The sequence below is a fragment of the Xiphophorus hellerii genome, chromosome 7, assembly GCF_003331165.1.
Source record: "Xiphophorus hellerii strain 12219 chromosome 7, Xiphophorus_hellerii-4.1, whole genome shotgun sequence".
Lineage (NCBI taxonomy): Eukaryota > Metazoa > Chordata > Actinopteri > Cyprinodontiformes > Poeciliidae > Xiphophorus > Xiphophorus hellerii.
This window is the reverse complement of record NC_045678.1, coordinates 30,641,673-30,664,899: the sequence shown is the minus strand read 5'-3', so window position 1 is coordinate 30,664,899 and position 23,227 is coordinate 30,641,673. Positions and strand designations below refer to the sequence as shown.

Here is a 23,227-nt window from a genome sequence, read left to right as displayed (position 1 = left end):
CCATCATGCTGCCGTCATGAGTGGACGATATTCCACAGTAACATGTCCAGCTCTGCTAATCCACTTCATTTGCTTTTGCTGCTTGATGGTTTTGCTGCCTCCTTTCCAACTCCTGGGTAAGTACTGTTCAGGTTTTGTGTGTTTTTATCCACTAATGATTGTTGCGCACAGGAAATCACCTTAATTTGCTGAAACGTAAACAGAATTAGAATTATAGACGTAAATCATGATGAGAAGTTTCTTGTGCTCCTTGTCAGGCTGGAGTAGGGGAGCGAGCCGCTGGATCTTGTTAACGATGACATGGAAACAGCTCAGTGTATTTTCTGTCTGACGCAGAACTCTCTTCTTCTGGTGCATGAATGACTCATCAAAACAATGACTAACACAACATGACCGCCAGCTCCCTTCAAGTGACACTTCACTCTCTGATCATAGTCGGCTTTCATAATGTCGCATTATGAAATAAAGGGAAAAAAAGCCAACCCACACAGCTTGAAGCACTCAGGAACAGTTTCAGAGACGGGCCTCCAAGTGCTTATGGCTCGCACATCGACCGGAGGCCGGAGGAAACCAAAACGTTGCAGAGTCAGACGGGAAAATGTTCATGCGATTCTGCTGCAGCAGAGAAGCAGAGCGGTGGAAATGAAAGACGGGAGCTGCTGTGGAGACTTTCTGAATCATCTGGAGTCACCAGCTCCTCAGAAAAGTTTATTATTGATGAAAATTTCTAGCATTCAAATGAACAGTAATACGTTATTCAGCTGGTCATAAGAGAAACAAACAGGAAGTTTTCCTTTTTCACCAAGTTATAAATATTTAGTTACCAAGCCAAATAAGCTAAATATTTAGCTAGAAACTAAAAACTTAGTTAACAACCTAAACAAACATTTAGTTAGCAGGCTATATAAGCTATTTTGTTTTGGAACTAAAGATTTAGCTTAATTAGTGTTGAGACGCTTATCAAGGACAACCACTCATAAGCTTTTACACACCTGGCATGTTTCACTTTCACACAAAGGCCTTTGTAGAAATGGAAACTGAAGCTGACGTAACACATCAGGCGACCAATAGGCGTGTCTTAGATATAGGAATGGATCGTCCGTTTTTGATCAGATGCTGTATAATTTCAGTTATATTCACTTCACAACAAATTAGCCTGTGAGGGTAAGCGTCTCTCTTTTCTAGCGCTAAAAAAGAAAAAAAAAAGTAAACTCTTCTGTGTTGGCTGATTTCCTGTTCGTGTGCTCACACGCTTTGGGTCCGTCGAGTTTAAATCACAACATTAGCTTGGCAGCTAAATGTTTAGTTTAGAGCTAAATAAGCTAAGTACTTAGTTTCTGAACTAAATATATAGTTAACCAATTATTCAAACTAAATATTTAACTAGCAAGCTTACTAAGTTAAATATTTTGTCTGGAAACTAAATATTTAGCTCTAAACTAACTATTTAGTTGGCAAACTAAAACCTGTTAGTAGTTAATTAGCTAATATTATTAGTGAAATTAATGATTATTAATTAATATTAGTTAAATATTAAACCTAACTTACTAAGCTTGCTTATTAAGCTTGCTATTTAGTTAGCATGCTTATTTAGCTAACTAACTAAATTATTTGTTTGCTAACTACTGTAAATATTTAGCTATAAACTACATGTTTTTAAAGGTGAATTTTTAGGTCTGAGATAAATAAGTTTGCTAAATAAATACTTTATTATCAAGCCAAATATTTAATTACTAATCATATATTTAATTAGAAAATGTGAGCCCCATTTTTTTCTCTTATGACAACCCAAATTATTAATGTTAATTTTTTATAGTGTAGCTTTACTAATGGCAACCATTTTAATTTTTGGCTGAAGTGATGAATTCACTGCGATCCAGGAAGTCCGTGTTTTATTCCAGCGGTCAGCAGTTGGAGCTGCAGGAGCAGGTGCATCCAGCAGAACCGCCATCGGTGGGAGGATTGGAGCAGAAAAGGGAAGTCCTGAAATATTCTCTCTGTCCAAAAGGGAAACTTGGCAGCAAGCGGAGGAAGTCATAACTCCGGCTCGGTTACAACCCGTCCTAGTTAAAGCACCGAGTTTGGCTCCATTGGATGAAACCTGGAAGTATTCAGATCATCTTACAGCAGAACTTCACAATCAGTGAGTTAGTCCAAGAAAACGGGTCGTTTCCATGGAAACTAGCAGCTCTAAAGCCCCATAACTCGCTGTGACTCCTTTCCATCAGAATCAGCACTTTGAGCTGTTTTATACTATCAATGGAAATTATTTTAACTGATTATTTTAACAGCTAATTACAGTTTATCATACGTTAACACACCCAGTGGAAACCGTCCTGGCGCCGCCACAGGCTAATCAGTACCTACAGGTTTCTTATGTCCAGCCAATCAGCTCCAGAGAAAATAAACGGCGCTCTTGGCACATCCATCCATCTTGGATTGATGGATGGATTTTATGTATTTTTTGTTTTTGCAGGACTTTTCTTTCAGTCAAAAGTTTTGGTCACACACATTCATCTTCACTGCATTCTGTGACTCGAGACAGAAGACGCTGCTGATAATTATGGACAACGTTTAGGCATATTCTGTGAAATCTTAAATTCCATTTATGATGGTCTTAAAATGTCTTTTTAAGGTCTTAAATTAATGTATCTAAACTAAGACCTGAAAATATCTTAAATTCATAAAATTTATTGCGTTCTGTGACTTGAGACAGTTGAATCTACCGCTAACTATCTACGAGCTAGCTGGCTTTTTGTTTATAATGGATAACTGCTAATTTATGTGAAGATCAAGGTCTTAAATTTAATTTACAATGGTCCTAACGTGTCTTAAAAGCTCTTAAATTTAAGTATGTGCTGTAAAAGCTTAGAATATAAACACAAACATTTTACATAGTACATCACACTGTGGCGGCGCAGGGGGTTAGCACGCCCCATGTTTGGAGGCCTTAGTCCTCGACGCGGACGTCGCTGGTTCGACTCCCGGTCCCGGCGACCTTTGCCGCATGTCTTGCCCTCCTTCCTGTCTGCCTACTGTCTCAAAAAATACGAGCCACTAGCGCCGCAAAAACTCTTTGAAGAAAAAATTATAAAAATTGTTGGTAATAATTTTATCCCGATTAAAATAAACAAACCTGTGCGATTCTTAAATCAGTCCAAGGGCCACAAAAGGCCCCCGGGCTGCACTATGGACAACCCTGCTGTATAGTTTATTCATTCTGAGATGAACTTTGACCCCTCAGAGTGAGAGCAGTGCTGGGTGAGGTTTGCTTTATGAATAATCAGTCTTGACCCAAAGTGACCGAAGCGAAAAACAGGGCAGAACAATAGCAAACGAAACTGTTTAAAGCTGAAGTTCCTGTTTTCTGTTGTTTTCTCCCTGAGTGAGGGAGTGTGTGAGGCCGCCCGCCGGGGCGTGAGCGCGTCTCAACGTTGGGAAACTGGGTTCGGGGTGGGCTGAAGACCCAATCTCTGGAGAATGCAGGAAACCGAAGAGGAAAGGAAGGAAACGGACGCAGATTTTTCTGTGGGATTGCAAAAGGTTCACCAGACTCATGTTTTTACTTCCAAGACAGAGAAAACAAAAACCCACTTTGTTCATGTTAATGCATGCTAAAATAAAAAAGGGAAGGTGAAGACTGACGACAGAGGCTTTAATGGAAGGTCATGGGTGGAGAAGAAGAAATCAGAAATAAATGAGCCATGTGTTATGAGTTTTAAGTAAATAAACTTCATGACAGAAAGAACTGAGGTCAAGAAATGGAGGAAACAAACAACTGGGAGGAAAATATTCACATTTCTTGTGTCTGATGGGCTGAATAATTCATAAATGAACCGATTAATGTCAAAGAGATTAAAGCATTAAAAGCAACCAGCTCTTATCAGCGCTGCCACCTTCATGCTTTCAGCTCTTTTCACGCATTTAGGAAAAACTAAAAACAGTTCAGGCCGAGCCGCCCTGCAGGCTGCCAGATTAATTTCCTAGAATCAGCCTGAATGTGTGAATCCACACCCAGGTTTCTCCCCCGTTTAATCAGAAAGTTGAGATAAATCTTTGGAGGTGTCAGCAGGCGGACTGCATGTTCCCTGGAGCCACAACTTGGACGGAGCGGAGCGAATGGTTGCTGGGTGTGATCGAGTATGAAAGCATGAAAAAATACTCACAAATAAAGAAATAAAGACACGGAGCAGCTTGAACAGGACATAGCCACTTTTTAGCTCTTAAATACATTTTGTTGCATATCGGGAGTCTCTGCCACTTTTGAAACTCTGAAAATTTCCACATTTTTCACGTTTGCAGCTTAGACATTTCCAAGGTTTGTCTATAAAATTTCTGAGTTTTTTCTTGCAAATTTTTGCAACTCTGAAGTGTCTTTGTTCTAGCAAATTTCTGAGATTAATCTCAAAATATAATTTATTTCAAGCAAATATTTGGAGTTCATAAATCTCTGCGAGTGTGACGCGGCCGGGATGAGGATCAGTGCCTCCAAATCCGAGGCCATGGTCTTGAGCCGGAAAAGGGTAGAGTGCCTTCTCCGGGTCAGGGGGGGTGTCCTGCCCCAAGTGGAGGAGTTTAAGTATCTCGGGATCTTGTTCACGAATGGGGGAAGAAGGGAGCGGGAGATCGACAGGCGGATTGGCGCAGCGTCTGCTGTCAAGCGGGCGCTGTACCGGTCCGTCGTGGTGAAGAGAGAGCTGAGCCAAAAAGCGAAGCTCTCGATTTACCGGTCGATCTACGTTCCCACCCTCATCTATGGTCATGAGCTTTGGGTCATGACCGAAAGAACGAGATCGCGGATACAAGCGGCCGAAATGGGTTTTCTCCGTAGGGTGGCTGGGCTCTCCCTTAGAGATAGGGTGAGAAGCTCAGTCATCCGGGAGGGACTCAGAGTAGAGCCGCTGCTCCTTCACATCGAGAGGAGCCAGTTGAGGTGGCTCGGGCATCTGGTCAGGATGCCTCCTAGACGCCTCCCTGGTGAGGTGTTCCGGGCACGTCCCACCGGGAGGAGGCCCCGGGGAAGACCCAGGACACGCTGGAGGGACTATGTCTCTCGGCTGGCCTGGGAACGCCTCGGGATTCCCCCGGAGGAGCTAGAAGAAGTGGCTGGGGAGAGGGAAGTCTGGGCCTCCCTTCTGAAGCTGCTACCCCCGCGACCCGACCTCGGATAAGCGGAAGAAGATGGATGGATGGATGGATGGATAAATCTCTGAGTTTTTCTAGAAATGTCTCTCAAAATTTCTTTGTTTTTTCTAGCAAATTTTCCACTTTTCAATCTCAGAAATTTCCAAGTTTTCTTTCTAGAAAATTTCTTGGATAAATCTAAAATTTTTCTTGTTTATGTCATAAATTTTTGACTATTTGAGCTCAGAAATGTTATTGTTTTTCTGAGATCAATCTCTAAATTTTTGCGTTTATTGGTAAAAATTTAGTCCACCTTCTTTTCTGTCAACTGCTCTAACACGCTGTCGTAGTTTTCTCACCTGATAGTCCAATAGACTCGGTTCGATTGACCAACGTTTGTTGCATTTTCAGCCAGCAACCTGTTCCCCTCCTCGCCTGTGGGGGCGCTGCACCAAGAATCACTGAAGGAAACGACACTTAACCCTCTGGAAAAGACACTGAGGGCAACTTCCTTCTTCACAAAATGTAAATAAAAATGGAGTGGCGTCAGATTTTTGCGGTTGTAGAATTTCTCCTTTATTTTTGGAAATCAATTTCTCTTGCTAGCGTTTAGCTAACTCGTTTGTTTTGGCTGTATTTATCCAGTCGTTATTTCAATAAACCTGCAAAATATTTTCCAGTTTCACAGAGCAAGGTAAGATTCAGCCATTAATGTACTTTTTCCTTATTTTCCCATGTTTTCAATATGAATTTCAGTTAAACTCTGCTGACTATCTATCCACAGGCAAAGTATGGTTTCCGTGTTCAAGGTCTTAATCTCTCACCAGAGACTTTTCTCTTCATCTCTGCCTCTCCATCAAAGTGCAGCAGGTCCAGCTTTCCCTGTAAAATCAAGTCCAGATGTTAGAGCAGAAAACTCAACAGAAAGCAGAAGAGAAACGCATTTCTTTAACCGTATAGGAAATACCAAACAACAAACAGCAGACAAAAGCTACATGAAAGATGCTTTTTGATGGGTTTTTTAAACTTTAATTGCGCTGACAGAAAAATAGAAAGAAAAAATCTGTAAAACGGGGAAGAGCCTGAATTTAGAAGTAGAAATCACAGCAAAGCAGTTTCTAAAAATGTCTGAAATGAGCTGTCAGCGCCTGACACGTTGGCGGCCATGCTGACTCTTTGTGGCGGGTTGCCATGGCGACCGCTGACCCGCTCACATGTGTTCGGTGCTCCGGTACCAGCCGCTTCCTCTGAGGCCGCGGCAGCAGAAAGGCAACAATAAGCGTCAGGCAGAGAGATCAGGAAACCACACAGCTGGCTTTGGTTGGCCTTAGACATGATTTCCAGTTTAGATTGAATTAGTTTCTCTCTGACTGGATATGAAATTAAAGTAAAAATGTTTTGAGAAAACGGTTAAGTTGTTATGACCAGCAGACTTAAAGCAAACCAAGATGCAATGTGATGCTGTGTAAAAACTCATAAGTGCTTCAAAAACTCTATATCTTAATTTTACTTTTCACCTACAGAGGTCACCATTGTTTTTTTTGTTTTTTTACCAGAGCAATGCATGATGGGCCGATGATGCGGGTAGATAATAGTGGACTAGAGTCTGTAAACGAAACATAAGAAGTCAAGGCTGTGGAGTTTCACAAAAACGTCTTGATTAAGACAAACTACCTCAGAGTTTTCATGAATCAGTAGACATGAGAAATCAGTTGAAACAAGCTAACGTGACCACCTTGTGGTCTACTGTTTACCATATTAGCTACAGCTACCACCATTAACTACAACTACCACCATTAGCTAGAGCTACCATCATTAGCTAGAGCTACCATCATTAGCTAGAGCTACCATCATTAGCTAGAACTACCATCATTAGCTAGCACTACCATCATTAGCTAGAGCTACCATCATTAGCTAGAGCTACCATCATTAGCTAGAACTACCATCATTAGCTAGAGCTACCATCATTAGCTAGAGCTACCATCATTAGCTAGATATAGCACCATTAGCTAGCACTACCATCATTAGCTAGAGCTTAAATAAAAAGGGCTGATTGTTACTCAATATGCAAAAATTACCATTCTAGCTGGACGGAGCTAGCTAGGGCTGTACCTAGCATACATCATCTACCCAGGATGCATTTCGGCATAAACAACTTACAGTATTTTTACCGTGTTGCTTTTACATCTGAAATAAATTTTTCTTGAATAAAATCTCATATGACTAATCGTTGATCCTTTTAAATGACTTATGTAATTATTTTTGCAATAGTCTTCAGGGACATACAGATTTTCATGGTGGCTTATCCAGTCAGAAAGGGGAAGGAAGCGTAAAACATTGTCTCAGAGCACATTAGTGTGGAGATCTACCAAACCGGCACCTTAAACTGGGAATTTGAAAGTTCTCAGAATTTAAAAAACAAAAATCCTGGCAGCATTTTGGTCGGCGCTGTAACTTCTGCTCCAGTTGTGGCTTCACCAGCATAAACGCTCCCAGTTCTCTAAACATCTGTCTCAGTAGAAAACCTTTTATGTGAGCCTCACTTTTTTCCATATAATCAGACCATCGTTTACTCTGAGTCCGGTTGTTGTGGTCTACAGTATTGCTAATGTTTTGAAGAGAGCATCCTGTTTTGAAGGAGATATCTTAAAAAGTTTTTCCTTAGAAAGTGGGAAATTATTTCTCTGCTTTGAAAAATATAAACAGATCAAAATTTCAGTTTTACACTTTCCAAAGGTTTTCTGACTCTAAAAGACGATGAAACTGAGTTTTAGTGGCAGATGATTAGCTTGTGACAACAAAAGTTTGTTTGTTTTTCCATCTGATCTTATTGTGACCAAAATAAAAGTCCGAATCCACCGTCCTGTTCTGGTTCCACCAGAAATCCAGTTTGGCAAGAAAACGGAGCCAAAGGCCAGAGAAAATGCTCAGCCTGAAGTTTGCTTGCACTCAGATTGAATTTTCTTCTGTTTCTCCTCTTCTTTTCCTCAAGCAGCCCCCTGCTGTGCGGATATAAAAAGGGTATAGTTCAGACACAGAGGGGGTTTGGGGGAAGATGTCAGGATTAGGAAGCGTTCCTGAGAGGCTGCGACCAACATGACAACCTGGGGTTGCAACATTTCCCCCCCAGCAATCCTAAAAAACCAGCTGCAGCTTTTCTGATTCTGGGAACTTTTATATTTTACCTAAAACCTTTTCCTTATCGTTTGTTTTTTAACTGAGAGAATGAGCTCACTGGAGGTCAGACGTGTTTTACAAGCGTTGGCTAACCGTAGCGTTACATCAGAAGAAACATTTCCACACCGAGTTTCACCGATAATACGAGACGTTCGTTATGAAACCGTCTGAATCATGACATGTAGTCTGACTCGGCGAAAGTAAATTAGATTAAAGTAATCTTTTCCTGCAGTCGCGTAGAGGTCATTGCTAAAAAAGATGGACGGCTAATTTCTACTTTCAACAATAAAATGACAAGTTTGCTTTCCATCCTCGTGTGTTCAGCCGACCGTGCAGCAACAAACCACCAGTTTTACTGTGACATAAACTAAATAAAAGTGATATTCTGCAAGGTTTCATGACAAACTTTACAGAAGTTAACGGTTGGATCGGTGGTTTTGCAGTTTGACGTCACGTCGAAAATCATTTCTAGAACACAATAATAAACATAAATATATATATTTTTAGCTGTAGCTGTATAATTATGCATCTGTTTGTAGCCATTTCCACATGTTTGTGTAAACGTTGACTTGGGGGCGTGGCCAGCTGCAGCTTGTTTGGATTTAAAGTGACAGAACGCCATAAAACAGCTCAAAATAGATAGACATGTATGGAGCTAAATTGGGGTTTGCTCAAAACAAAAAAAATTAAAATATAAGATTGAAACTAGGGCTGAAACGATTCCTCGAATGATTCAAGTACCTCGATTATTAAAATTCCTCGATGAAAATTTACCTGCCTCGAAGCTTCGTTAATTTATGTTTTATTATTTAGCGCACCGTGTTCCACCCGGAACATTGTTTGCGTTGCGCGGAGCTCTGACTTCTGCCTCTGAGTTGTTGACGAAAGCTAAGTGTTAGCAGCATAACGTCCAATTTTCAAGTGTGGTCCATGGGGAAATTTTATTAATTGATGAAAATGCCCGGGTTTTCATCGTTTTTGGGGGACCATTAAAATGACTGGCATGATGCCTGGAGTACGGCAGCCTTTCTCCTCCAGGAGCTGCTGGTTCAAAGCGAACGGCGGGAAGAGCTGCAGGTATTTATACAGGTGAGCAGATAAACTGAACACGGCAGGCGGCTGAGTAGTTGATGGTTACAGTGTAAGTGTAGCTTTAAGGACGAACCGCACAATAAATTTCATATCATCCTGGTCTCAACAAACGGGTGGCGGAAAACATCATGGCGGTTCATGGCTGTAGAAGAGTTTCTGAGTGTGACGGACGAAGGTGCTGTAAATATCCCGTATTGCTTCACCCCGTTCTTACTTTCGTCCCCTGGTCTACCGGTCGTCTCTCCCCCCTCCAGCCCACATTAGGTTTGATCGTTCGTATTTCGTTCGCCCGCCCCCACCACCACCACAAGCCCCTTACCCTAAACGACATTTCCCGTATTCTCAAACTCAAAGCTTGACAGGTATGGGGAAAGGTGAGAGTTCATCTATTAAACTGATAGAAGATGAAAACATAAACCAAAAGCTGGAGCACAGACATTTTTTATAAGCGTATCTGTGAGCCTGCCTCTTTATTATTAAATTGAATATAATTTCAGATCTTTGTATAATTTCCCCCAGTTTCAAACCTTTATTTTATTTTTTCCAGTTTCAAATCCTTTTGTTTCTTTTTAAAGTTGAACAAACATTTAGCCCCAATTTAGCTCCGTATAGAAAACACAAAAAGATGCACGATTTCTCTGAGAAAACATCAGAATAACCAGATTTATATCAGGATTTGTGAGTTTTCTGCCACCAGACTAGGATAAAACACTCTTTAACCTTTCAACATTAACATAAATAAGTTGCACCTCCGGCTCTAAGCATTAGTCTGCATGATGAACTGATGTGTCTGCTGCTTAAAGGGGCAGCAGGAGGTCGTCCAGCCATTTATCCATGGACCCATCGCCTCTCCAACCCTTAACGCCATTATTCGACTCAATTAAACTGACATTTGATGCTTCGCCTCAGTCTCGTATTATCTCATTTGGAGCCGTGCACGTACACACGCTCGCCGGTCTGCTGCCTCTGATTTGCAGTTCAAGCCCGTCTCTGTGGCCGGGGGGAAGGATTTATCTGAATCATTTCCAAAGCGCAGCGCAGCCTGTCTGCTCATTGTTCAGCAGATAAAGCGGAGCCGGCTCGCCCTCAAAAGGCCGTTCCGGGCGGAGCGATCCGAACCGCAGCTCTGACCCTTATCTGAGGCCGCGCAGGTGTCAGGATGCAAACATGGCAACCCAAACGCATTATCCCAGCATGCAGGCTGCTTCCCCTTTATTTGCGCAGCTGAAGCCGCTGCGGCTGAAAGGCATTAGTGATGCTGCTGCTGCGTCGCCAAACAGACGAGGGGCCATGAGAAAGTCAGGTTGAATAAACACAGCCGGCCTGACGCGACTCTTTTCTGTCGCAGCGCTCATATTTTGCTTCATATTCAGCTGCTGATTCTCACAGTTATCGCGCTTTTGGAGCATCCAAACACAGAAACACTAAAATCTTGTTCTTAATCCTTAATACGGATTACGCAGTTAAAACCTGACGGCAATAATCTGGGTTACTTGATCTGTCAGAAGAGAAAAAATGGGGTTTCATTTCTCAAAGTCATATTTTTACAATGTTACTCATTGATTTATAAATGTTACTGTTTCAAACTAAATATTTAATTTACAAATTAAATATCGGAGCTAAATATTCACCTTGCTAGATAAATATTTAGTTTGCTAACTAAATATTAGATTGGTAAATAAATATTTAGTTAGCTAGCTAAATACTTAACTAGCTAGCAATTAGCTAATAATAACAATCTAACTGTTACATTGTAAACAAAATATAAAGATAAATGTAGGTAAGCATTTTTTGGTGCTAAGTTTGTTGCTTTGTGAATAGATATACATTTAGTAAGCTAAACATGTACTTAGCAAGCTAAATATTAGGCTAGCTTGCTTAAATGTTGAAATCCAGTTGCGTTAGATCTTTGTATCATATAGTTTGCTAGCTTTGTCTAAATTAATGTCTAGCTGTAAGCCAAACATTTAGCGAGTAAGCCAAATATTTAGCTTCAAGCAAAATATTCAGTTTATAAACTAAACTGTTACATTTCTAATTCAATATTTAGTCAGCAATGTAAATATTTAGTCCAAACTGAACATTTAACTAGCAAGCTAAATATTTAGCTAGCAAGATACAGTTTCAGTTTAGTTAACTGAATATTTAGCTTGCTAACTAAATGTTTTGTTCTGAGATATTTAGCTAAGCAAAAGTAGCAAACCATATAATTCAAAGAAACATTCAATGCTGCTCAATCTCAACATTTACTTAGCAAGCTAAAAAGTTAGCTAACTAGTTAGCTAAACAATTAGCTAACTATTTAGCTTGCTAGCTGAATGGTTAGCTAGCATCCATCCATCCCAGAGCAAGTTGTAAACAGCTGCTCTGCATTTGGGCCGATTGAGCCCAGAAATCAGCTGAACTCTGATCCGTCCGTGTTCCAGCAAATGTTTGTTTGTAATTAAGTCAGCTGTGAACGGCTGAACGTCCGCCATCACAAATCCCTCTCCCCTCCTCCCTTTATTTGAGCTTTGAGAGCTTTCTTTGATCTGCCCGGCCTGTAACGCACATGTCCCGCTCTCTATTGCTCACAGACGCTCAAAACGCCTTGAAGCATCAAAAAGCAACATGTTCAAATTAGCATCAGCACAACTTTGGATTGCTTAAATCCTTAATTATCTAATTGTTATAAATGTTCTGTCATGTTTTCATCCACGCTGCCTGTTGCTTCCCATCCAGCCGCCACTTTGATCCTCCAAGGGAAACGATTGTTGCAGAGGAGAGATCTGCTCTCATGGCAGGGAGGAGAAACTCAATCTGCACCACAGACATCATAATGACTTTGTTTTGACAAAGTGGTTTAAATAAATCCTTAGAAAAAAGCCCATTCATCCAAACATGATTAGCTGGGTGGGAATGATTCAGATGGATTTTCCTGCATGTTGCAGCAGTAAATTAGCCACAGTAATGTGACGACGTTATAATGACACTGGTAAACGTTCATAGCCTGTTTTATGATCTTCAGTTTCATCATAATGAGCAAGTCTGAGGTTGTGGTTTTCACACTTTTGACGTGAAACACTTTTTTTCTTACATGGTTGGAATAATGAAGCCAAATGACATCTTATTTCCAAAGTTGGATAGTAACTACTTACTTTTACTTGAGTAATGTTTTCTGAAAAAAAACAAAAGAAAGTACTTTTTGGATTTTTTACTGGAGTAACTTTATTTTGAAGTAGTTTTTCTCTTACTTGAGTGAAATTCCTGGATTTTCTCCTCACTGAATGAAAAACAAACATGTTTTAACCAAAAACTCACCAGACACACACCTGCAGTTTCTGTTAAAGTTCTGAAGTTTTTTTACTAAAAGAAACTGATTTGGAAAAAAAATATTTTGCCTGATTTTATTTCTTCTTACTTAAATTAATTGTTGTCATTTTCATCCTTGAAATACCAAAGTTTCCACTATTTTATCACTTACTCTGTACTTGACCAGACTTTTTACCAAATACTTTTTTACTCTTTAGTAATTTCTTTGGTTACCTTTTACTTTTACTGGAGTAAAAGCATGGTGAAGTAGTACTACTCTTACTGGAGTATACTCTGCCCAGATCTGCTTATTTCCCTAAAAGATACAGACAAAAGTGGAGAAGCTGTGTAAAAACTAAGTTCATGATTTCATAGAACAACATTATAGCCTTATATTAGCATTAACTGAAACACACTGATTTCCACAGCACAGCTACATGCTAAGATTGTCAAAGTCAAGCTAGCATGACTGGCCTACTCCCCACTTTCTTGTCAAGTTTTTTGTAAATGAAAACTTTTCCTAACCTGTGAAATGTGAGACCCTTGGATCTTGATATCTAGTTGTCGTAATGTATTTATATCTTGCTGAAAAGTTATGTCTCACTTCTGTCTGTATCTTTTAGGAAAATAAACAGAGTTGAGCAGCTACATGCTAAGATTGTCAAAGTCAAGCTAGCATGACTGGCCTACTCCCCACTTTCTTGCCAAGGAATTGAGGAATTATTGACTTTAAAAACTGTTATATCTTGCTGAAAAGTTACTTCTAAGTTAGTTTTGTCTTATTTCAAGTGTAGTAAGATATTTACAGAAGAAACTAAAATATTTTTGCAATGTAAAAAGATTTTTGTCTTCTAAATGTTGGAATAAGTGATAAATCAGTGTTGACAGGGAAACCCCCCTGTCATAATACCTACTTGGTCACAAAGCTTAGTGTTAGAGGAAAATTCACTTTTAAGACCCTTCCATCCCTCTGGGTATCCATGTCAGTCCTTGTTCAGCTTCAGGCTATTTCTGAACCCATTTACAGCAAGTGCTGTTATTTTGGGTCAATGGGAGCACAGGTGGGCATGCAGTGTCATAACAACCCCAAGAGACATCACTCAACTGCTGCAGAGTGACAAAGTGTGTGAGGACTGCAGGGAGCTGTCAGCCCAGATTTTTACTCCACACTGCAGTGCTTCCCAAAACGGGTCAGAACTACGTTAAAATAGCCTCCATGATGAGTTTATTTGGTTAATATAACTGAACTGAATATATTATACTGTAATATTTAACTGCTTCTGAATGAGAATCATGGTGCATATGGAGATTATTTACCAAGATATTCAATAATAAACATTCACAAAGCAAATCACTTTGCAGATTGTTTTTTTGTTTTTATTGAACTTTTTAGGTCTAAAAAAATGGGGGTTAATTTTTCATATTTTTACTATGTCATTCATTTATAAACATCACAGTTACAAACTAATTAACTCACTTGCTAATTGAATATAGTTTGAAACTAAAGTATTGATTTGTTAGGAAGCTTAGGTAAATTCCTATCTAAGCTAATAATTTAGCTTTCTTAGCTTAGTCCCTAAGCTAACTAAGAAAGTTTTGATAGCTTCCTTACTTAGCTTACTAAGCTTAGGAACTAAACTAAGGAAGATTAGTTCTTAAACTTAGCTAGCAAGCTAAGGAAGCTTAGATAACTTTCTAGCATAGTTAGGAAGCATACGTAGCTTCCTAACTATGCTACAATCAAGCCAAGTTGAGAAGCTAAACTGTTGGTTTTGTTCATTTATAAATGTCACAGTTCACAACTAAATATTGAACAAACAAGCAAAATATTTCTCTTTGACTGCGTAACGTTACAAAATGGCGCCGTATGTTTCAGCCTGGTTCATTTTGGACTTGGTTTGCGAATGTGAAAACATGGACTATGGTTTACCTTTAGTTCAGGTTGCTAAAATAATCATCCATTTACTAGATATCATCACAAACTTATTGAATGGTTAAAACATCTTTTTCCTTTCATAGAAAGAGGTTAAATGTTGAATTTTATTTTTGAAATAACCAAGAATCAACGGTTTGTGCTTGTGTGAGCAGACTGGCTCTGGAAGCGCAGTGAAAGGTGATCTTTGCATTTCGAATGAACTGAAAACGAAACCCTTTTTCCATGCTGCTGATTTCTGACACGGCTGTAACCAACGCTCGAGACGAGCCGCTGCTGAAACAATCCGCTGCTCTGTCGCCCGTGTAACGGATCCGCCCTGTCCCACAGCCAGAGCGTTCGCCGTCTGGCCAGACGGGGTTTGAGTTTCCAAAGCTGTGCAGAGCAGCAGCACGTCCCACGTCGGGTCAGCGGGTCGGGACCGCCGGGCCTCCACGCTGTTTGTGCTCTAGCTGACATAGATTTGGTCTTTATCTTGGGTTTCTCATTGGTTGGGTTTGACTTTGTTGTTTCTGTATCCATTGTTTATGTCTGTTTATTAGTACAGAGATTTTTTCTTTTCTAACAAGATGATTTCTGATGAGTTGGTAGCTGAAAACCTGACAAACAGCAGATGAAGTCTCTCAGGGTCTGTGTCAGATCTGTGTTTCCTAATAACACGCTGTCTGCTTTGAATGTTTTCTTCATACTGGTTTTTACACACAGTGAAATGTTGTTAGAAAATCCAGCTAACTGCAAAATCTAGAGATCAGAAGGTTAGCAACTAAAAGCAGTGGTGGACACCACTAGCTAAAAAGTTAGTTGCGCTAACCTAAAGCACTAATAATGTTAGATCTGCTCATGCTAAAGCGATACATGAACACAGTATTTAGAGTAAGCTAATGCTAAAGCGCTAACTTTAATTCAAATTATAACTGCCTTAAGAAATTTATCCATAAAAATTATTATAAGGGAAGGTAAGTGTGCTAAATGTTTTCAAAGTTATCTAAAGCAGTAAATGGGACATTAGCTCCGCCACTAGCGTATTAGCTGATTAGTGGAAGTGCGCCCACCACTGAAAGTAACGTTTTCAAAATTAGCTAAAGTACTATAAATAAAAAATTAGCTCTGTCATTAGCACATCAGCTGATTCATGAAAATGTACCCACCATGGGAAGAAACATTTTCAAGATTAGCTAAAGCGTAAATGAAAAATTTGCTCCACTGATAGTGTCATGTTCTGTGTTTTCTGTGTGTTTATTTTGAGTTTCCTGTGTCTCCGTGTTGTCCCGTCTCCCTTTGATTACTCCCAGGTGTTTCTCGTTCCCTAATTACCTCCTGTGTATTTAGTCTCACCTGTGTCTCTGTGTGTTGTCGGGTCCTGGTCGCTTGTCGCGTGATTTCTGTCTGCCTGTTCATTTGCCGCTATCATTCTGTTGCTACCGGTGTGAGCCCTGGCTTCTGCTCAGCTGTGCCGCCAGAATCTTTGTGGATTTATTCATCATTAAAATCATTCATTTACTTCAACCTGGGTCTGCTGCGTCTGCCTCACCACTCACCACACCCGCACTTCATGACAGATAGACTATTAGCAGAAATGTACTAACGACTGGAAGTAGCAATTTCAAAATCAGCTAAATAAAAAAATAGCTCTGCTATTAGCACATTAGCCGATTCATGGAAGTGTGCCCGCCACTGGCAGTATTGTTTTCAAAATGAGCTACAGCGCTAACTTAAAAATTAGCTCTGCTATTAGCGGAAATGTGCCAAGGACTGGGAGTAGCATTTCCAAAATTAGCTGAAGCGCTAAATAAAGATTAGCTCCGCGGAAGTGCTCCTACCATTGGCTATATTTTACTATTTGACGGATTTAAAGTTTGCCTGCCAGTTGAACAATTAAGAAAGAAAGAAATGTTTATTAATGATCCATAACTCTACACTTTCGCTTCTGTTCAATTTCTCCAACTAACGGGGACAGGAAGGTTGGAGATTAGCTCCGGGTGAGCGCGGCAGCTATGGAGTGAGCTGTTGGAAACATCCATCCTGATGGGTTTCCGTCTGCGCCGGAGGTGAAACCGCCTCTCATTAGCTGCGGTTAGAGGAATCAGACTCTGGAGAGAAGCTGGTTACCAACCCAACGGAGCTCTCTGCAGCTGATGGAGGTGTTCACTGGGAAAGCAGCTAATTCCCTGCGACTCTCAACTAATCCGGCACATGTGGGAGTTTTTATCTCCAGACAAGATGTTCGGAGTTGTAAAAACGTCAGGAAGAAATATGGCGGTGAGGCAAGCGGGAGGTGTGAGAGTGTTGTCCTCCTGCTGCTGTTTTATGATCCACCAACTGCGTCAGACTGTTTCCATTCCAAGCGCGTCTTCCAGCCACCGGCTTTCTGCGCCTTGGTGCGCCGCCAGAAACCCGAGATCCCGTCCCAGACTGGAGACGCGATTCCGGCCAATATTTACTGGCGGAAAGAAAGCAGCAAATCTCTTATCTATCTTATCTCTGAATAAGAGAAGAGATTATTCTCTGAATAAGAGAATTATTCAGACTCTTTCCCGAGTCTGAATAATTTAAAAGGATGTCTGTCAGAGAGCCATCGGAGCTTTTAATTCAAACTGTCCACTGAGGGTGAATTAGCTGCGTTATTAATGAAAGCAAATCTGTGAAAATTCTTGAGGAATACCCATCATGACTAAAGGCCTCCGAAACAAACCTGGAGCGATTCTGCCCTCTGGTGGTTGAACTGTCAAACTGCACCTGGATCATGTCGCCTTCTGTAATTACATTAATTGCGGATCATGTAAATTTAAAAAAGAACCTTGAAAAAATATAAAATAGATTATAAAATAATATTGAATTAAATTTATCTTTGAAATAGTTGACTCTTAATGGGAAATATTTGTTAATTACAAAATCTGTGATTTTGATTGCAAATCACAAAAACAATCACGACTAATCAACATGTCAAGATATTTATTATTTAATGAGAAAGTGTTTTTTGAATACAGACTTCTGTTTATACATTCTGCCGCAACTGGCTCGAAATGAAAATGAATATCACATCCATTGACTTAAATCCATCCATCCATCCATTTTCTGTTCACCCTTTGTCCCTAATGGGGTCGGGAGGGTTGCTGGTTGCTGTCTATCTCCAGCTACGTTCTGGGCGAGAGGCGGGGTACACCCTGGACAGGTCACCAGTCTGTCGCAGGGCAACACAGAGACATACAGGACAAACAACCATGAACACACACACACCCCTAGGGAGAATTTAGAGAGACCAATTAACCTGACAGTCATGTTTTTGGACTGTGGGAGGAAGCCGGAGTACCCAGAGAGAACCCACGCATGCACAGGGAGAACATGCAAACTCCATGCAGAAAGACCCCGGCCGGGAATCAAACCCAGGACCTTCTTGCTGCAAGGCAACAGTGCTACCAACTGCCCCACTGTGCAGCCCACATTTAAATTTTAAACAATTTAAAATCTTTTATGTGGAAACCGTTAAGTAATATTTAGTAGTTCATTCTCAATTAAAAACATTATAATTCAGAAGTGTGCCCACCACTGGTTTTCAAAATTAGCTGAAGCACTAAATGAAAAATTAGCTCTGCTGTTAAAATTATTATTATTAATAATATTACAGGGTTAATTTTACCCAGGTGCTGTTTGGTACTAAAATAAAAGTCTGGATTCAAACATTATTCATCCTAAATATGATTAATACAGCGCCGTCTCTAAAATTAGAGCATCAACAGAAAATAATATTTAACATATTAATTTTGATGTCTAATGTCTAAAATGTCCCTGACCAGTGGAAATGTGTCCAGAACTTCAGGATCTTTGAGAAGCTGAAGGAAGTTGCCACATTTCTCTGGTCCTTTGCCGAGAACCAGATCCAGAAGCCCGGTGATGGTTTCTTGTGGGCTGGAGGAAGACTTCAGGTTCTGGTATTCTCTGAGTGAGACGATGGATTTCTGGTGGACGAGCTGCAGGACGTAGCAATGATCGGCCATCAGGCATTCGATCAGCTTCACCTTCTTCTCTTTGATCATCTTTCCAGCAGGATGCTGCAAAATTCAGAGCAAACGTTGAAGATATGTAAAAAAGTACAATGAAAAATGTAAATATTTTGAGTTTTTAGAGTTAATTCTTGTTGGACTTTACGTTGGGTTAGAATCTGTTACCTGCCAAAGATCGTCAGCAGTTTCTGCTGGAGCTGAATGGAAAACAGGAGAAAACACGACGGCGTATTAGGATAGAAAAAAGAGGAATACATGTCTGCTAAAACACTTTGAAATTTTCTAGAAGAAAATGAGGGAATTTCTGAGTTTGAAAATGCCCTTTTTGAAAACTTGCTGGAAAAAAATGCTGAAATTTTTAGATAAATCCAATAAAATTCTCAAGAAAAATACTTTGAAAAGTCTGAATTTAAAAAGTTTAACATCTTTTAAATCTTTCGAGTAATTTCATAAACTTTTGACCAAAAAAACGTGGGATTTTCTGAATTTGAAAAGTCTAAGAAAATTCCAAGTTTTTTTCTTGAAAATGTCTGAGGATGAGCTCAACATTTTTTAGCTAGCGGTGCCATCACTGCTTACTTACGTCTAAATCTATGACAGAACTGGATGTAAATGGTGGCAAAAGCATCACAAGTTCCCCAGAGAACAACGTTGAGGGTTTGAAGGCGCCAACATTTCTTTAAATATGAAATTTCCCTCAAAAATCTTTGTAAATCTAACAAACTAACAGGTTAGCGTTGACTCTACCCTAGCTTGCCTGATGATCTGATCTGATGTTGTGATACGTTGTTAAAAATGAGACTGTCGCCTAAATGTGTAAAATCTGAGCGTAAGCCGTTACCTGAGGGGACCTGGGATGGTCTAATGTTCACAGAGAGGTTTATGTTTTCAGCATTGGCTCCGTCTATCCTGTCAGCAATGATGACACTCCCACCTGTTGCAGTATAACGAGCGCCAGATGCAGAATTACCTGATTTAAAGGAAAATTAAGACAAAAACAGAATGAAAATCATCAACTCACAGAGAAATGAGAGTCAGAGATATTTATCCCTACCAGATGAATTTCCTCTTGGGCTGCTCACTGTTTCCACGTTGCATGTGAGAGATTTCGTATTTATATTACGGAGCGTTCTGCTGGTCACAACACTGTTTTCATCAGCAAACATTGATGTAACAGGCAAATCTGCAAACACAAAATAATAAATCAGAAATCTGTGATCCAATTCAAGAGATTCACTCAGTAACTATGAGGCTCTGATAATTGTCCAATCATCCTCCTGATGATTGGACGCTCAATTTTATTTGATAAGATTCCCATGTATTTGTGGCTCTAGATAAAGTTTAAATGATAAATCTGATGAGATGTTTCCCGACCATCAGAGGAGGAACTGAAGAACTGCTGGAGCTGATGGTACCGTCCCTGATTCCTCCTCAGGATGTCCATGAACGCCTTACAGGTATCTGGTCCTTTTCTAATGATCATTTCCAGCAGGAGGCTCATCTGCTCTTCCTTCGGCTTCTCTGTTATCTTTTTATGTTCATTTACACTTAAAATGTCTCCGCACTCATTGAGCATGTGAGCAGAATCTGCTGAAAGCCACAGGCTCAGATTGTCCTGCTGGGACTGCAGTAGCTCCATGGCCTGCCGGGGGCGCCAGAGGGGTAACATTCCACCTTCACCAGAAGAAGAGCAACGCAGATTCAACTTAAATAAATTGCTCTAATTAGTAAATGAATTAAATTCATCCATGATAAAGTTTATTAAGTTGTCAAGTTGATCAAACATCATAAATTAAATTCTTTCAATTAGTTGGAAACATTTTATTTCATTTGTTTAAACCATTCTTGTTTTGCAGTGTTCAAAACTTCTGAAAAGGAAAATAAAAGTTTTCCATCTTTGTTGTTCTGTTTGTTTGTTTTGTTTTTTTACTTAAACCTTCTAACAGTTCATATTTCTGTGTTTTCCTGTTTGTCATTTTCCTGCACAGATCAAAGCTGCATGAAACCCGAGCGGCTGAATTAATCTTTAACCTCTTCTGCAGTAAAACCTGCAGTTTTTCATTAACTCATCTCATCTGAGAACTTTAGAACAAAAATAAACGGTTTGAGCATCAACAAAACGAGTTTTTACCTTTTCAGAGGGAATGCAGCAGTAAGACGGAAGTGAAGAAGAGAGGGAGTTTCTACTTCTTAGAACGGAAACAGCGGTTCTTCCTGTTTGGGTTGGTCGGTAACCAGATCCGGTAACGTGGCTTTACGCGCGCAAACAACATGAGCGCGAGCTGCATAGCTGCATAATAAACAAATGACGTAATCTTCACCGGCAGCAAGGTGGAGAGGAATTACCAAAGGAGGCATTAAGATACTGATTATTGATAGATAAGCAATGACTAAATTTTATTAGATTATTACAAAAAATAGGAGTTTTTAGTAAATTAATGAAAGCATCTAAAAAATATAACAAATAAAAAAAATAATAATCTCATCTACCTAAATAGAAGCCTTTATAGCAAAAAAACAAGTATTCACTACAATAATAATAATAATAATAATAATAATAATAATAATGATAGAAACAAAAATAATTAGACTTAAGTTTAAATAAAAGTAGATGCAATAATTACACATATTTACATAATTAAATCTAAAAATATTTGGTAAATAATATATTATTAAAATGCATAATTAAATTAATAAAAGCACCCAAATAAAAAAAATAAACTGAAAAGGGAAAAATAAAGAATCTCACACATATAAATAAACACAAAAAAGCGAAAACAAAACAAAGAAACATTGCAATAGTTATGATATATAAGCTTACATATATAAAAAATATCAAAATAATAATTAATTACATGGTCTAAAACTATAAAAAGTTTAGTTAAAAATATATGAAATATCAATACAACAGACAAGATGTATTAAAGTGAAATATAAAAAGTCCCATCTATGTAAATAAATGTGTAAAACACATAAAAACTGTAAATAAACCTGCATTATTATTATTATTATTATTAATAAATATGCTAAACAATATGAATAAAAACATATAAATCAAATAACAAATTAATAAAAAGAGCCTTTAAACTCAATTAAATTGGAGGATCCATAAATTAAATTAAGGATGTTGTTTTGTGGAGGTTAGAAAAGTGGTAATCTTTTATTAGTTTGGTTGTTAGTGCGCATGTCAACTTAATGTTGGTGTTATGTTAATGCTGGTCGGATATCATAGTGGACTGAGTAGGCCGCTTTGCTTTTGTTTGAACGCCACAGTTTGAGCTCGCTGCGAGGAGTTTCCGGTAGATTATATTTCGGACAGATTATTCTAAGTTATTGATAAAATTATAGAAGGCGTTGTTTTGATATTCTGCGGATGTTTTTTCAAGGAACGGCCCGACCTCAGCGTGCCGGCGGCCATGTTGGTTAGCTGAAACACCTGCGGAGAAGAAACGGCGCGAGGCATTAGCATCAGATGAGGATGGATTTGAGGGAAAAATGGCGCCGAAAAGAAAATAGAGAGAAATGGAGAGTCACTTCAATCAAGCGGGAATCTGTTGAATTCATCATCTAAAGGTAAGTGAAACAAATCCCGGACCGAGAAGACAAGGTAGGAGCTGCTGGGATGCTAACGCTGCTGGGATGCTAACACTGCTGGGATGCTAACGCTGCTGATGGACGCCAAACGCTTTGGCTAAGTGGCTGCTGGTTTGGAAAGATTTCAATTAGCTGCTGATTTATATAAAATGGCTGCTTGTTTTGTTAGTTTTAGGTTTGTTGAGTTAAATGGTTTTAGATTAGCTGCTGATTTGTTGCGCTAAATTGGCTCAGAAGGATTCTGGTGAGGTGAAAATCCTGATCTTCGTGAGTTTTTATGAAGCTTCTGCTGTGGTTATGATGGATCATCTGATGCGAGAAGCTTATTGAAGTTTGACAACTTTTGATGCTTCAATAGAAAGCTGGGAAATGGAAATACAAGTGGCTGGTTGCTTTGATAGATAAAAATCTCTACAGAGAAAAGTAAACATCATCATATTAAACCTTGATGAATCTCATATCACTGAAGTGATTTGAGATTTTTAAGATGTGTTTATACTGACGCATCTTAAAACTGATGTTTTTGGGTTAAAATAAGGTTTTATACTAAGAAATGCTTTGCCTCTTTGATGAAATGACCAAATGAGGTCAAAGGTCACTCGGCACATTGCGACTATGACATCTGCAGGATCTGGCATTGAATCTTTATGTATCTAAAATATTTCTGAACACTCTGGTACCCATTCTTTGTTATAATAGGTTATTAATGTCATAATTTTTCTTATTTTTTATACGTATAAATAGGCCAGATTTGTGTAACGCAGCCTATGCAGTTTCCCACCGGCAACAATTGTTGCTGAGTATAAAACCTACATTTTCACTAACATAACCAACATAAAATGTAATAATTCATAAATATCATATCATCTCGTCTAAAACTAAGTCAATATTTATCAGCAATTGACGTGACAATTATTTTGGCACTGGAATGACTCAATATACATAATTTACATTTTAACTAATATTTGAGAAATAGATATCAATGCTCATCAGTACTGTGTATTGTTAATTCAAT

The 23,227-nt window shown here is 39.2% G+C and overlaps 1 protein-coding gene across 1 annotated transcript; it reads right to left on the bottom strand.

Annotated features, from left to right (window-relative positions):
- Positions 1 to 18,224: 18,224 nt before the first annotated feature.
- LOC116723733 (uncharacterized) lies at positions 18,225 to 20,866 on the bottom strand. Its single transcript, XM_032568835.1, has 6 exons — positions 20,750 to 20,866; positions 19,993 to 20,292; positions 19,673 to 19,801; positions 19,460 to 19,588; positions 18,784 to 18,815; positions 18,225 to 18,666 (listed from the first exon to the last, which is right to left on the bottom strand). Exons 2-6 carry the CDS (start codon positions 20,285 to 20,287, stop codon positions 18,373 to 18,375), a joined length of 879 nt encoding a protein of 292 aa, XP_032424726.1. The 5' UTR covers positions 20,288 to 20,292; positions 20,750 to 20,866; the 3' UTR covers positions 18,225 to 18,372.
- Between the last annotated feature and the right edge of the window lie 2,361 nt (positions 20,867 to 23,227).

Bases quoted from the DNA above. Each gene is read 5' to 3' on its own strand.
- LOC116723733 (XM_032568835.1), bottom strand. From the start codon at position 20,287: ATGTTACCCCTCTGGCGCCCCCGGCAGGCCATGGAGCTACTGCAGTCC. The intron at 19,802-19,992 runs GTCGGGAAACAT...TTGTGTTTGCAG, and splicing joins CTTCAGTTCCTCCTCTGATG to ATTTGCCTGTTACATCAATG. The intron at 19,589-19,672 runs GTAGGGATAAAT...CCTTTAAATCAG, and splicing joins CCCAAGAGGAAATTCATCTG to GTAATTCTGCATCTGGCGCT.